Here is a 15965-nt window from a genome sequence, read left to right as displayed (position 1 = left end):
GAGCACCATTTGAAATTCCATTCAAGATGTGACTAAGAAATTCAGATCACAGATCCTCATGTGTGAACAGTGTCCAAAACACTCAAAAATGAACTGGCTCATTATTTTCAATGAGAAATCTGTTGCTATTATCAGCTATTACGCTGCATAATAAGGAATGATACAGAGAATGATATGTTTGCTGTAGCTCTATATCATAAAAACGCTGTTTTGTGATATACACAAAATCACTTGCATGAAAATGATGCATTCAGTTTGCAATAACAGGCATGCAACAAACCATTCACATCAAGTACAGTGGCCCAAAAAAGTATTTAGACATTTAAGCTACAAAAAAAAACAAAACAAAAAAAAAACAGAAAAAAAGCACACATTTCATTGCATGAGACGACATTATCTCAAACCAAGTGGCATTTATTTTAAAGAAAGATGCACAAGCACACTTTTCCAAGCAAAACATTTACAAAAAGTTGTTTGTTGATGTTTAAATAATATATATGCTGCTCAAAATGAAGAAAAAATGTATTAGGACTCTTTCTGGTTGTCAAACATTAGTGGAACGTGTTCATGGTTAATGTGCTAAACTGCACCTAGTTACTCCGCTAGGACATCCGTGTCTCCTTGAGACCAGCTGGTAAATGCTAAAATGTTAGTTCAGAGAAACGATCTACGGTGCACGTCAAAACATAAATAAATAAAATAGTAATAATTAATATCTAATAATATATCTAATAATATATATATATATATATATATATATATATATATATATATATATATATATATATATATATATATATATATATATACACTACCGGTCAAAAGTTTTGAAACACTTGACTGAAATGTTTCTCATGATCTTAAAAGTCTTTTGATCTGAAGGCGTGTGCTTAAATGTTTGAAATTAGATTTGTAGACAAAAATATAATTGTGCCACCATATTAATTTATTTCATTATAAAACTAAAAGTTTATTAAAAAAACTTGGACCAAATAATAAAGAAAAGCATCCAATAAGTGCCCAACATAGATGGGAACTCCTTCAATACTGTTTAAAAAGCATCCCAGGGTGATACCTCAAGAAGTTGGTTGAGAAAATGTCAAGAGTACATGTCTGCAAATTCTAGACAAAGGGTGACTACTTTGAAGATGCTAAAATATAACACAGTTTTGATTTATTTTGGATTTTGTTTAGTCACAACATAATTCCTATAGTTCCATTTATGTTATTCCATAGTTTTGATGACTTAACTATTATTCTAAAATGTGAAGAAAAAAAAATTATAATAAAGAATGTGTTTCGAAACTTTTGACTTGTGTATATATGCTTAAAACAAGAAAAAAATCTATTTGCTAATGCAACACAAAAAATAAACTTAATTCAATATTTTCTGAAAATAAAGTCTTATTATACATTATCACAAGTAAATGTATCTTGTTTTAAGGACAAAATTAGACAAACATATTTTTTTTTTTTACATTTATTTTTATTTTTATTTTTTTTTGCATCTTATCTTTTGATTGCAGATATCACTTAGTTTGGTATGTTGTATCTATTGCACTAATCAAACATTTTAAATCAGCTGAAGTGTACAAATACTTGTTTGGAGCCACTGTAGATAATCTGAAAATTTCTTTAATGTAGTTTTTACTCATATTCTCAAAGGGAGTCAAAAAAGATGAACAACTTGACACTCAAAAGCAGGTAGTGAACTCTGCCTTACCTGGGAGGCTCAGCAATGCAGTCAGGCAGAACTGCAAACAGAAAGAGAGAGAGAAGAGTAAACACATGTGTTTACATTTCCACCGGTGAGACTGGCCCCTCCGCCACCTGTCTATGGTCTTTCACACACCTCTCGCTTTAATGTCACTCTCAAACGGACACAACAATGCTTTTGCTGACTCTGTGATAGACACTTATTGTCAGGAAAGAGCTCTTGTGGCACATAAAATACTTAAAAACTCATAAATAAACCCCCCAACCCCACTCCTTTACCTCCATTTGTGTGATCAGGGTTCTGAAAATATGGTTACGGATAGTAGCAAAAAGGATGCAAATCTATACAAAAGACCCATGCCAGTTTCATCCTTTGACATGGATGCAAATAAGCCTTGTTTCAGGTATTTGAGGTAAACAGCCAGATGAGAGGATACAGCTGGCCTTGTCAAATATCAGATTGCCCTATTTTGTAAAGATTAGTGGTTTTGCAAAGAGCTGCTGAGTTTGTAGCCATAACGTCCAGGTGACTGCATGCAATTCAATACATCACAAAACAAGATGAAAATATTGGGTTGTTTTAAGTTCAATTCAACAAAAATGTAAATTCTTTAATCATTTACTCACCCTCATGTCATTACATTACTCTATGATTTTTTCATCCTTACATGGAACACAAAAGTAGATGTTTTGGAGAATGTCCATGCAGCTCATTTCCATACAGTGAAAGCATATAGTGATCACATGCTGTGATAGCTATAAAGCTACAAGACACACGAGGATCAATGGTGTTTGCTATCTTTGATATCAAACGTGGCGAGATGCACCTTGTGATGCCAAGTTTCAATATGCACATGCTTGAACAATTTGAGAGCTATGGCAGAAGTTAAGATTTTCAGTGATTAACGACTTAAAGGAATTGTTCACCAACATTTTTTAAATTCTCTCATCATTCACTCACCCTCATGCCATTCCAGATGTGAACGACTTTCTTTCTTCTGCTGAACATATACAAAGATTTTCAGAAAAATATCTCAACTCTGTTGGTCCATTCAATGCAAATGAATGCTGGCCAGAACTTTGAAGCTCCAAAAAGCACATAAAGGCAGCATAAAAGCTGTATGAAAGCATAAAAGTGATCCATACTACTCCAGTGGTTACATCCATGGCTTCAGAAGCAATATGATATGTGTGGGTGAGAAACAGATCAATATTTAAGTCCTTTTTTACTATAAATTCTCCTACCTGCCCAGAAGGTGCACAATATGCATGAAGAATGCAAATCACCAAAAAAAAAAAAAAGAAGAAGAAGAACTTTTTGGAGAGAAGAGCACTTAGGAAGGCTGTTTGAAAGTGGAGATTTATAGTAAAAAAAAAATAAAAAAAAATAAATAAATAAAAGGGACTTTAAAGAAATCAATTTTTTTTAACCACACCTATCATACCATTTCTGAAGACAATTACTTTGTCTTCGGGATTACTTTTATACTGCCTTTATGTGCTTTTCGGAGCTTCAAATTTCTGTCCACCATTTATTTGCATTCATTGGACCTGCAGAGCTGAGATATTTTTCTCAAAATCTTTGTGTTCAGCATAAGAAAGTCAAACACATCTGGTATGGCATGAGGGTGAGTAAATGAGAGAATTTTCATTTTTGGGTGAACTATCCCTTTAAATTTAAATCTGTTGCTCACACAAAGCATTTTTATGGTTTCAGACGACTTGAAATATACAGTATGATTCGTATGGTCTGCCTTTATGGTGCTTTTAAGGTGCTTTTTCTGTCATTTTTCAAACTTGACAGCCTGGTCACTGTATGTTTTCATTGTACTCAATTAAACATAAAGGTTCTTTATCGACATGTATGGTTCCATGAGTGTCAAAAGGTTCGTTAGACTATAAAAAGTTTCTTCTTTTCAGAACCTTTCACTGAAAGGTTATTAGGTGAACCAAAAATGGAAGAATTTTCATTTCTAGGTGAATTTTTGGGCAAGTTTACACTTTATAACAAGAAATAAAGGCTTATGATAATTAAAACCACACTCCCAGACAGAATGAAAATTCTCTGCAAGGTATGAATTGTTTAATAACTCATAAAGCATGTTCTCCTGGGCCAAAATGAAGGTGCAGTTAGGAAATGTATTCAAATACAAAGTATGTAGTGTAAGACTATACACATTTTGCATGGGGGGAAAATACTGCTACTTTAATAAAAATAGTTTAACAATCACAGCTCAAACATTGTGATATATTCAAAGCCAGACTGTGAACTTAGTCTCAAGAGACACACAGACAAAGAGATAGAGAGACAGAGAGAGAAGGAGTGTGTGTAAGTGTTAGAGAAATCTCATTCACACCTTCACCTCAATCCCACGGTAAAGACTCAATATAAAAACCATCATGAATTTTTATCGGCATATTAAATGGCCAGGCACACATGAGAGGTACAGTACGAGGCTTTAAACACTTGAATAATGATGTCCCCAGTCATGCTTTCCATTCAAAACGGCCTCCTTAACTCGTTTGAAAGAATATTGCCACATAATGAAGTCACTGTCTCTGCATAATGCATCGCCGCGGCAACTGCGCCTCTCTCCAGCTAAATAGGATTAATATTAAAATTGACAGATCTGACATGTGACTGTTAAACTAACACTTCAGATCAAATGTGCGTAGGGAAGAGGATGCGTGTGCAAGGAAAGGAGGGTCATGGGAGGAAGTGGGCCATGAGGGTGACATACAGTATGAATGGCTGAACAGTGGCATTATGGGAAATGTGTTCACCTTGGTTGTGTGAATCAGTACAGATCAAATTTAATGCATACATGTTTAATAACAAGCTCTTTAACAACAAACGGCTAAATGATAGGAGACTTATAATATGTATAATAATATAATATAATATAATATGATATATATGATATGATATACTATACTACACTATATTTCAATATAATACAATATAATATAATATAAGTAAGGAATAACGACAGACAGTTGAATTACTGAAAAATAATGCACACTCTGAGGTGGTAATGCGGCCACGATGCGCAGCGGATTGTGCATTATTTTTCAATAATTCAACTGGCAATTATTCTGCTTATACCACGGTAACCACACATTAAGACATTGTTGAGAGTTTTATCTCAAGACAATTTTTAGTTTTCATCCCCAAAATGCTCTTGTGAATGGAACTACTTTCTTCCACCACAGATTCAGCGTCTTGCTTTGGTACAGCCCGAGCCTTTGTTGCTAGATCCAACTCGTCAATTACGCTGTTGTTAAGCACTTACTGGAGTAACAAGTTAGTGCTTGTGTGTGTGCTTGTGTGTGCATGCGTGCATGTGCAGATGTGAGAGCAAGAGAGAGGATGAGGGGGGGCGCTAGGGTGCTTTCCACCGATATTAATTTTTTCGGAGCGCAAGGGCGCTTTTAAACAGAATCTGAAATAAATTTAGGATATTATAGACATTGTTTGTCATTCTTATCTGATGTGCTTATCCAGTGTCTCTGTTTTAACTGGTTATTTTGTTGTGGAAGCCTGTACTGCTCTTTGTAATAACTAAAATAATTTGGCGAAGTGATATGAAACCGTTATGCGGTCAAGACCTGGAACTACTTCATAGTTGTGCGTTTACTGAAAAATGATTACACACCTTAGAACGTCTGTCAACCAATCAGGATCAAGCATTCAACAGACCCATAATATAATATTTAAAAAAAAAAAAAAAAAAAAGTGCTTTATGTGGTCAAATCTTGAAATAAAGCTACAAATATATAAAATAAGTCCATAGTAAGAGTTATGGGGCAAACATTAAACTTTATATAATGCTCAACAGGTCAGTAATTCATTTTTGAAAGTTTATGACATTTCTATCTATTTTTGAATATTCGTTAACAAATCAGACATGCAGTTATTGCACTAAGGGTACTCTAATCTCACCTTAAAGGAATATTCCAGGTTCAATACAAATTAAGCTCAATCGACAGCATTTGTGGTAGCATAATGTTGATTACCACAAAAATTCATTTCAACTTGACCCTCCTTTTCTTTAAAAAAAGCACAAATCGAGGTTAGAGTGAGGCACTTACAACGGAAGTGAATGGGGACAATTTCTGGAGGGTTTAAACACATATTAGAATCTTATAAAGGCACTTAAATTCACATTCACTTCTATTGTAAGAGCCTCACTGGGACCAAGATTTGTGCTTTTTTTTTTAAAGAAAAGGAGGAACGAGTGAAAATAAATTTTTGTGGCAATCAACATTATGCCACAAATGCTGTCAGTTGAGTTTAACTTGTCTTGAACCTGGAATATTCCTTTAATCAAATTTAGGAGATAATCTCATTAAGGAGACCTTAATGTCATTAAGGATACATATGACATTACATTATATCATATTATATTATATTATATTATATTATATTATATTATATTACAACTTTATTTATTTTGTATAGATTTAGTAGCCTGTACATTTTTATGCAAGTTGTGTTAAAGTACTTACACGCACTATCACATGTTTCACTTCGATTCTCTTCACTGTCAGACTCCATCTGGAATTAAAACAGGCAAAAAGTTAATAACAAATAGCAATTTTCAATTAGAGAGACGTATAATCCTGTTTCATAACGATCTCATCATTAGAGTGATGGCCACACTCCTTTCAGTTTAGGTTATTAATAACAAGTAGATTAGTGTCATGCAAGAGTTTATCACATTGCAAGCACTTTATTTTGGATGCTATTTCACAAACACCATATCTGCACAGGGGCACAACTTCAGGACGGTAAAAAAATGGGCAAGTTTAAAATGATAAGATTACTTCAAATAATAGTAGTTACAAAAGTAATCCAATCAATTCAGCAGTTTCTGGAGTGTGGCATTATCACAAAAAAGAAAGGTCATTGAACTTTATTACAAATGAAACACAGTGCTTCATGTTCATTATGTATATCTTGTGCACTGGGCTTCAAAGATTCTGATTTGATGCAGTTTAATTGACTTATAGCTTTGCCCCAAAACTACACCACAAACAAAATCCGCCGAGTACATAGACAGGGCTTTACTTTTAAAAGGGTGAGACAGTCACTCTGATATAATAATGCAAAATCATGCTACTAACAAAAGTATTGTGGTGCAGTACTGTGTGTTTAGACAAAAAGAGTTGTTAATACCACTGCACCTACTCACTTTCTCTCTCTGTGTGTGTTTCTCTCTGCCTGCAGTGCTTTGCTGATCCCAAATAAAACCTATTAAATGTAATTATTCTGGGCTGATGGCGCTCTATAGCGGTCGGAGGGTCTGGTGAGCTCGGTGAGTCACTGGCTAGGCTGTTACTTCACTTATAATGGGAAACACGACTCCTCTCTCTCCTTCTCTCGGCTTGGCTGTTGTGATTGAAGCCACTGACCTGTCATACATTTATAATAGGGGGAGCAGGTGTGGCACTGATGGACCCTAATTTCCTTTAATAAACCTTTTATGTGGCCCACTCTTAATGCCACGCCGGCCCTCTCCCGGCTCCCAACGCGTAATAGCTTCATTACTTTTGATTACTGGGGGCCCTTATTGAGACAAACAACTCCCAAACACTATAGATTAAATTCTGTAAAAACTAATGTACCTGATTAGGTCATTACACTCGAGCAGTCGTGTACACATAGATGCTAACTCAGGCAACACGCCAGAAGTGGCTTGATACTTCCGTACAGGGTGTTTTTGGCCACCTCTTGAAACTAAAACTATTAAAAACTGAGAATAAGAGGCTTTTGCGTATTGTCTGGCTTCATTTCATTTTAAAATTCGTTGTGCAAATCAAAAGACTTCTTTTATTAGCCTGATGAGAATGAGGCATTATTCCAAAAACTGCCATCCAAAAAATGTGAGATAAGGGTTACACAGATTTTGAGAGGTAAGTAATTAGATATTTTATGTTTTCTAAACGTGCTGGAAAGATTTCAGTGTGATCAGGCAACAGCTGGCTTGTAGCAATCCCTTAAATTACCCCCGTTACCACCCTACAAAACCAAACCATATGTCAACATGCACTGTGTGGCTCAGGTATCAAGTCAATTTTCAACCTAGTCCTTTAAAGTACACTAGAAATCTTTATATTCAAGAGACAAAACATTGTGGCAAAAGTGTGAAATGTGAAGCATTACGTGATTTACAAAGTACGCTGTAAAATGTGAAAGCATGCATTTGTCACATTCAGGAGCTATTTCTACCTGACCTGATTTTCATGCAACTTAATATTATCAGGTTGATTCAGATAAACAGTTCACATGAACTCATTTAGATTAGATTAGCACATTTCAGATGACCTGACAAAACACTTTTTTAATAATATCAAGTGTAAATTTTTTTCTCACTTAAACTTTTGTTTAAAAAATAGAAACTAAATTATACAATATAAAATCTAAAAATAATAAAAAAATGTAAACAATATAAAATACAAATGAAATATTTATCAAATTTTTTTTCTTACTTGAAATTGTGTTAAAAAAAGAAAATATATAAGAAAATATAAAATCTAAAAATAATAAAAAATTAAACAATATAAAATATATATTAATTATTTATCAAATAAATAAATAATATATTTTGACAGTTATACACTTAAAGGAAAGTTGCAGTTGCCCCATAGACTTCCATTCTAAGTGCATTTCCATTGTAAGTGTCTAATACTCACACTCATATTAAAAAAATTAACTACAACATAATTTAGTGTAGTGCATATAAGGTGCATATAATTTACTCCTAATGGCTGAACATAATTTGTATTCTTTACAAATTTAGATAAATATGTTATTACAAGGTAAATAAAAAACTAGAGAAAGATATTTCCTGTGTTCATGCTTTCAAAAAATCTGTTATGTATCCAGCTACTTGAGTTTAAAACAGTTTTTACAGTGTGGTACATCACACAATGACTTTTAAAATGATTATGCAGAAAGTTAATACACATAAACAAGAAAGTAAATGTAAACCTTAATGTCAGTCCACAAACTGATACAAATCAATCCATGAACAAGAATGCTTAAACTACAGGAAGTGCATATGATACTCTGACAGAACCAATGTATACCAATATCTTTCCACAGCAGGAATACAAAGACTCATTTTACCTTTATTTCTTCACCCTGTAATGAATAAGATGTTCTAAAAGGTCCCCGTGGGCCGCGCCGATAACTGCACACACTTTTCTTCAGCTTTTCTAAGATGTGGGTGTGACATTCATGCTCTGAGGGCAGAAAATGACAAAAGTATTACTCTTGTAATGTTGTAATGTTTACAGAATATAAATCAATTTTTAAACCACAAATGTGTCCTGGAGTGAAAGCATGATCACTAAGTCACAAGAATCATAGTAAATGTGAAGTTATTGTGGTTATATTGACATTTCTGACGAATTGCAAAAGTCAAAATATGTCTGTCATCATTTGCCCACCCTCAATTCATTCCCAACCTATATGACTATCTTCCTTCCATTGAACACAAAGAATGACAGCCTCAGTCGCCATTCACTTTCATATCATCTTTTTTTTTCCATACAATAAAAGTGAAGTGTGACTGATGCTGTCAGGACCATTTTGCCTAACATTTCCAATTGTGTTCCATGGAAGAAAGAAAGTCATAAGGGTTTTAAACAACATGAGGGTGAGTAAATAATGACAGCATTTTCATTTTGGGTTGAACTTTTGCCCTTTTCGTTGATACAACCCAATGTAGCCAGGTTGACAAGTCATATTAAATCATATATTTGACAAATTAAACCAGTTAAATCACATTTTTGTGGTACCTGACAAAGCATTTTACAGTGCATGCTGTTTGAAGAGTAACAATTTCTTTTGGTGAAAACTGGATTTAGGAGTTATCGCAAAAACTCTAATCGGAGCCGTTGAGAAATCTGGGAGCGAATTAACAGACAAGACCTCATGTGGCTTTCTTAACAAGATGCAATTTAATTGCTTGACAAAAATCAAATAGCTTGCGTGTAATTAATATGGTTAATCCGGGAAGAGTTTTGTGTGATTGTGCGCATCGGGGACAATTTAAACACTGCGCTACACAACGCCTGAGCTTGGCTATAGGTGAGCCATTCATGCCTGTTGGCTCTGTGAAAGAGAAAGAGAGAAAGCTTTGTGGTAATTATGGCTAAAAACTCTCAGCATCTCTTTCCCCCACCACTGCACGAGCACAGGGGCCGGAGACGAGGAGTGGGCCCCTCTCATTAGCATAAGAAGAAAGACAGCCCACTCCTCGAGCGGCCCGTCATCTGCTAACTCATTATAAGGGGGTTTCTCAGCCTCTTCTGCACGCAGGCAGCGTCCCTCTGAGGGTTGGGCCGCTAATATGCATGGCCTTTTGGTCTCCAAGGAGATGGTGCTTCCTGATGCAGCGTGTGTATGTCTGTGTGTGTGTGTATATGCGGCCAGTGCACTTTGCCCTAACCCATCTGCTCTTTTTCCCAAAGTCCTGTCTGAGTTAACTAAGTGACTAAGAGAGTTGCACTTTTCTAAACATCAGTAGGCATTATATGTTCAAAATAAAGTTGCGTGGTGACCCTTAAAACCATACAAAAAGATTTGTTTTTAAAAAGACTGTCTCAGTTGAAGCTAATGACATTTCCAATAATTAAGTTAATCCTAACAGAAACACACACAATCATTAAGACTGAGTACAATCTTAGTCAACTTTCAGTGTAATTATGGAATAAGCACTATGTGGCACTAAACAATGGATAAATAAAGCCCTTGAGCTGTATCTCCACCCAGATTCCTCCCTTCCTCTCTCTATCCCTCCTTCCAATCACCTTTCCCTGTTTTCTTTGCCTCCCTTTCTCTCTATATCACCTGTCTCGGGTAGTATCGCACATAGAGAGTTATGAAGACACCGGGTCTCATCGCAAGGTCACTCCCTCTCTTTCTATCTCTCCCGCTCTCTGTTTCTCTCTCTCACCCTCGTTTTGTTCGTCTGCAGCGTCTGGTTGGAAAAGGGTTAAGCCAGGAATGGATTTAATTATGGAATGAATGGAATCACAATGCGCCTGCAGCAAGTTTGTGCCTCCTTATTTATTAAAGCTGCTGATGGTCCAGGTTTGATGAGCCACTTCGGGCGTAATTGAGTCATCACACAAAGATGGTTCCATGCATTCAGAGAGGTTTTATCAGCTGCAAACAGACCTGATTACTGGCAATTACACTCTGATCTAGGATGGTGGTGGGGTAGAGGAGGGGTAACTTGTGTGTTTATAGTTTACCTCAGGAATAATTTCCACATTCATTTTACATGTTAAGTATTTTTCTGTTGCACCATAATAAAGTGTATCATAACCCCCCCCCCCCATGCTGTATGTCTTACTGTAACAGGCCAAAAAAAAAAAAGGGGGGGGTGGGGTCTGGAATAACTGTAATTGAATGCGAATCGGCAGGGTGGTTTGGGCTTTGTTTACATTTTCTTTTAAATAAAAAGGTATGAAACAAACAAATGTACTACAATTTGTCCCCTATCAAGGCTGTCCTTTGAAATGATGGTGGAGTTGTGGTGTGTTGTGGATCAGTTACATTATTGCATTGATACTTTTTCCACTGTTTACAAATATACTCAATTCTAATGAAAGCGAATTTAATTGTCATCAAATCTTCAGTCAAAAACATGATGTTGACAAAAAGGTTGGGTGATTATGCACATATAGTTAAATTACATCTGCATGTATATTTTATAGGCCTTCTGCCTAAAAACAAAGAAATAAAAGAAGCACACAAGATTAAAAGGGGTGGGGGGAGTGTGTGTGTGTTTGGGGGGGGGAAGAGGGGGAGGGGTTTGGGTGGTTTACGAGGACAATTGTTTAGGTTACAAATTTGTAATTACAAGGGTATTGTGCTATAAATGTGGTTTTTGAAGACATTTCTAGTGTCCCCATAACTCAAATCACTAAAATAACATACTATGTTTTTTTGAAAATGTAAAAATGCAGAACGTTTTTTGTGAGGGTTAGGTTTAGGGGTAGGGTTAGGGTCAGGGGATAGAATCTATAGTACAGTATAAAAATCATTATGTCTATAATGATTTTTATCCTCATAAGGATAGCCGCACCAACGTGTGTGTGTGTGTGTGTGTGTGTGTGTGTGTGTGTGTGTGTGTGTAAATGGGATATTTACTCCATAGTTCACGCCAGAGACTTTAAACTGTGAAATGTAAAAACTCAAAAGCTGCTATTTTAACTTCTGTTGGTTCCTGGAATATGAAGCTATGTTTTCTTTCTAGGGCAAGCATAATTAGTTTCAGCATAATTACCTTAAAGTGCATCATCTATCCCTAGGTCTAATGTGGGAAGAACTTCAAAGATACAGTTGTTTCCAACTGTTTTAAGCATTTCTCATCTGATAAATTATTCTATGAGAAATCTGCCAGCAAAACGGATGATAAAAAAGGTTGTTCGCAATAAAAACAATTATTCGTAAGGCTCCAAAGTTAATACTCAAAGACATTTAGGCAAAAGTGAGCAAATAAAATAAATGAATAAATAAATAAACTATCATTTAGTAAAGCACAAAATTAGGTCAGGTACACCCCAAGCAACACGATCACAAAGGAAGTTGGAATGTTGCTTCCGAATGTTCCAATACACAGACATCTGCCCCATAATGCAGAGTTACTGACAAGCGGCATCTCCCATCAGACATTTTTGCATCGGTTCAACTATGTTTACCTTTTCCTGTGGCGAGACCGGAAGCGTGTTGCATCAGCCATGTGGAAGACTCGGGTTCTCGTCCAGCACTGAAACTAGTTAGTACTTGCATTATAAAAATAAGTTACGAAAGTGACCAGTGTGATTCTGAGGTTCAGTTTTCCCTCTAAGAATACATTTTTGTTAGGTTTAGGGTTAGGGGGTCGAGTTAATGAAATGTGCATTTCTCTTCACTGTATTATATTCTTTGCAGCTTAAAACAACTCGAATTACAACTGACTTTTGATACCCCTCTGGAGCTGGAGCTCACATGTGTCCTTACATTCAAAAACACTTCATGTTTCAGCCACTGGGGGCAGTGCTTCAAATTTCGGTAAGCACAAACCAAGTCTAGCTAAAGAATAGTAAATGTGCCTGCATCCAAAACCGTGTGCTGTCACAGTATTTACTGTATTTGATGAAGGACGTACTTAATCTGTCGGCAAAACTGTATGTTATTTTAGGTATGCATGTGAGTAGTATGAATAGATTTTGGACATACTTCATCCGGGGACTGGGCATTGTCTCATGACCAGAATATATGATGCAAGAACAACAACCGCGAAAACTGTCTGCTTTGGTTTTGTTAAACAAGCACCATTTAAGTACAAGGAACAATTATATTGATATATACTATATAGCACTTAAGGTTGAGACGAGCCGTCTGACTTGCAGTTCACCGCCGTTCTTTTAAATCCAGCATTTTGAACGTGGCATCGCCTCAGCTCCCGAGGGATTATTGGATCGTTAAATGTCCAGTTGATCCACACTTCAGAATCTCACTGGAAATAACATGTCATCCTGGTATTTCTTGCTTACAGCTTCATGAATACTGTGGATTCGGACATACTACTCCACTGGCATACTGTTTTTGGAATACTATGTAGTAGAGAAGTATGGATATTCGGACGCAGCTCTACTGTTTTTGAATTCACTGTGAGATCAACATAACTTTTACTGTTTAAGTTAATATTGTTACGATTCATTCTAAGGCAAATAAAAGCCAGAGAAAGACATTATACACTCAAAAACGTCCTATGTGATGTTTTAAGGTTTCATATTTTAACACAGCAGAAAAGTTGCATCCAAGTTTTGGGTCTAATCAAATGGCAAAAAGTTTTTTATAATTTGCCCAGGACAGTGTAAATACTATAATTTTGAAAGAGTTTGTAAGAATGCTTAATATGCAGTTGAAAAATGTGGCTGAACCTTGCCACTTTAGCTATTTATAATGATAGGAACTCCTTAAGCAAAATACAAAAAAGGCAAATAATGTTATTAAATAAGTAATAAACAATGTTAATAATGGGGAAAATATTGCATAAACGGAGTCAGACACATTTGAATCTTTTGACTTTAAAGCAAACACATGCAATGATTTCCGAAATGTGATGTTATATAGTGGTAGAACTCTTTTCCGCTATCAGCTTAAGTCAAAGTAAGTCATTTATTAAAGTTATGGTTCACCCAAAAATGAAAGTTCCATACCTGTGTGACTCTTTTTTCTGTGGAGCACAAACAGAGATGTTAGGCAGACTATTAGCCTCAGTCACCTTTAACTTTCATTGCATCTTTTCCCTATATAATTAAGGTGAATAGTGAATGAGGCTAACATTCTGCATTATATGGAATAAAGAAAGTCATATGTGTTTGGAACAACATGAGGATAAGTAAAAAAATGACAGCATTTTCATTTTTGGCTAAACTATGCCTATGAGGACAGAGTGTTTTGTAATTTTTCAAATGACATTTTAAAAAGTTTGTCTATATAATATACAAAACATATTAAGCAATGTGAATACATTTACTATGCTTACAAATGCATAGCCTTTTACTTTTAATTTCAAGTTTTTTGAGATAAAGCAAACATATCATCTTCCCTTAATGTGGTTTGAGAGAAGCATAAAAGAGGATCTGAAAAGTAAATGAGATGCCACAATCAAGGTCACGTGTTAGCAAGGACAACTTCCACGCCTGTTTTCTGTTATCAGCACGGACTGATCAGGGCCATTGTTTCAGACCGGGGAAGGTATCTCAATACAGAGGATGCATGAGTACTATCAGGTGGTCATGCAATTTGTTGAAGCCTTGACTACCATTTAAGATTAATCCTGGAACACAATAGGCAGGTCTCTAGACTCTAAAGCCCTTTGGTTAAAAAAAAAATTAAAATTAAAAAGAGGGGGGAAAGTATATCACGGGCTGGGTTTACAAGGAGAAGACACTTTAAATTTCTGATTCCTAATAAGATTGCACTGAAATGAACAGCTCGCATGGCAGCTGTACTTTTCCCAGGGTTAATTACCTTTCACTGCTCTTGCCTAATGAGTCAGCTGTTCCTGTCATTAAACAACTCCATTTTACCATGGCTTCTTCATCTTACACAAACACTGTCCCTCCTGTTTGCACACTCATTCCAATCAGGGGGGTGAGATGGAGGGAATACGGTAAAGGTTGCCCTTCATTGCATATGTTTGAAAACTAGCGGCCAATGACACTGTTGAGCTCAGATTACAAAATTTAACCCCAAAAATGTCTGGCACTGCAAGTGAGGGTGAATTGCACTTGAAATTTATATTCACTTGCATAAATTGCTTTCCTCAAAAGTAAACAAATATAAAAATGTTGGGGGAAAAGGTTAGCAAACAAGTCTTTTCAAGATGCTACACTTGACCTCATAAACAGTGTTGGGTAGTCACTATCTAAATATAGTGCTGCTAATAATGTAGTTTTTCTACATTTTTCAGTATCGTGACAACAGTTCAGCTGCTTTCGAAATAAAGTAACTTTTCAGGTAACAAGATACTTTTTCTAATGAGTAGCTGTGTAGCGTGACAAAATGCTACATCACTATATATTTTAGCAATTTTGTATTGCACACTCAGCAGTCATGCCTAGCAAACTTGAGTGATAATCAAACATGCTCTCCGAAAGTGAATCAGTTCATTCTGACAGTTCATTTAAATAAATAAAAAAATATTCATAGATTCCCTGCACACACACCTGCACTGCATTTTACATCTTCTTGTTTGTAAAAATTAAATGCAATATTATAATATAAATTATGGTGTAATGTAACAAAATAATCTATTATTTAATCATCTGAAAGTTCTGAATTTAATTTTTATTTATATATCTTCCAAACCTCGCCCTCCAAAATGAGTTAGTAGCTTGTAACAAAAAGTAGCAAAAACCTTTCAGTATAATTTAAATTATGAGTGACTTGTTGCTTGACAACTTTCAAAGTAGCTTTCCAGCACTGCTCATAACTCAAGTTGAGAAAGCAAAAACCTTTGATCAAACAAATCAAGTCAAATGGCATCAAATTCCGATTTAAACCAAAATAAGCAGGTCTATAATTCAGCGTAGAGTCCTCTTTGGCATCTAAGCAAACACAAGCACTGCAGACCTCTGTTTCAGCACATCTCTGCCGATGTTGTCATCATTTCAGGAAGATGTGTCTGCGCTCTGGATTCTGTAGCTCAGGCTGTTTGGGGAGTTTGAAGTGATTT

At 35.6% G+C, this 15965-nt stretch overlaps 1 protein-coding gene across 2 annotated transcripts in view; it reads right to left on the bottom strand.

Annotated features, from left to right (window-relative positions):
- LOC127434115 (suppression of tumorigenicity 18 protein-like) overlaps positions 1-15965 on the bottom strand; it is an 85290-nt gene that overhangs the window by 37389 nt on the left and 31936 nt on the right. For both annotated transcript variants that reach the window (XM_051686603.1, XM_051686605.1), the window contains exons 2-4: positions 8849-8964; positions 6226-6274; positions 1724-1754 (exon numbers count right to left, since the gene is read on the bottom strand). In XM_051686603.1, coding sequence (XP_051542563.1) covers positions 1724-1754; positions 6226-6274; positions 8849-8964 — 196 coding nt within the window. The remainder of the gene's footprint in view (positions 1-1723; positions 1755-6225; positions 6275-8848; positions 8965-15965) is intronic.

Source organism: Myxocyprinus asiaticus, chromosome 44 (genome assembly GCF_019703515.2).
Source record: "Myxocyprinus asiaticus isolate MX2 ecotype Aquarium Trade chromosome 44, UBuf_Myxa_2, whole genome shotgun sequence".
Lineage (NCBI taxonomy): Eukaryota > Metazoa > Chordata > Actinopteri > Cypriniformes > Catostomidae > Myxocyprinus > Myxocyprinus asiaticus.
This window is presented reverse-complemented; position numbering and strand designations above follow the sequence as displayed.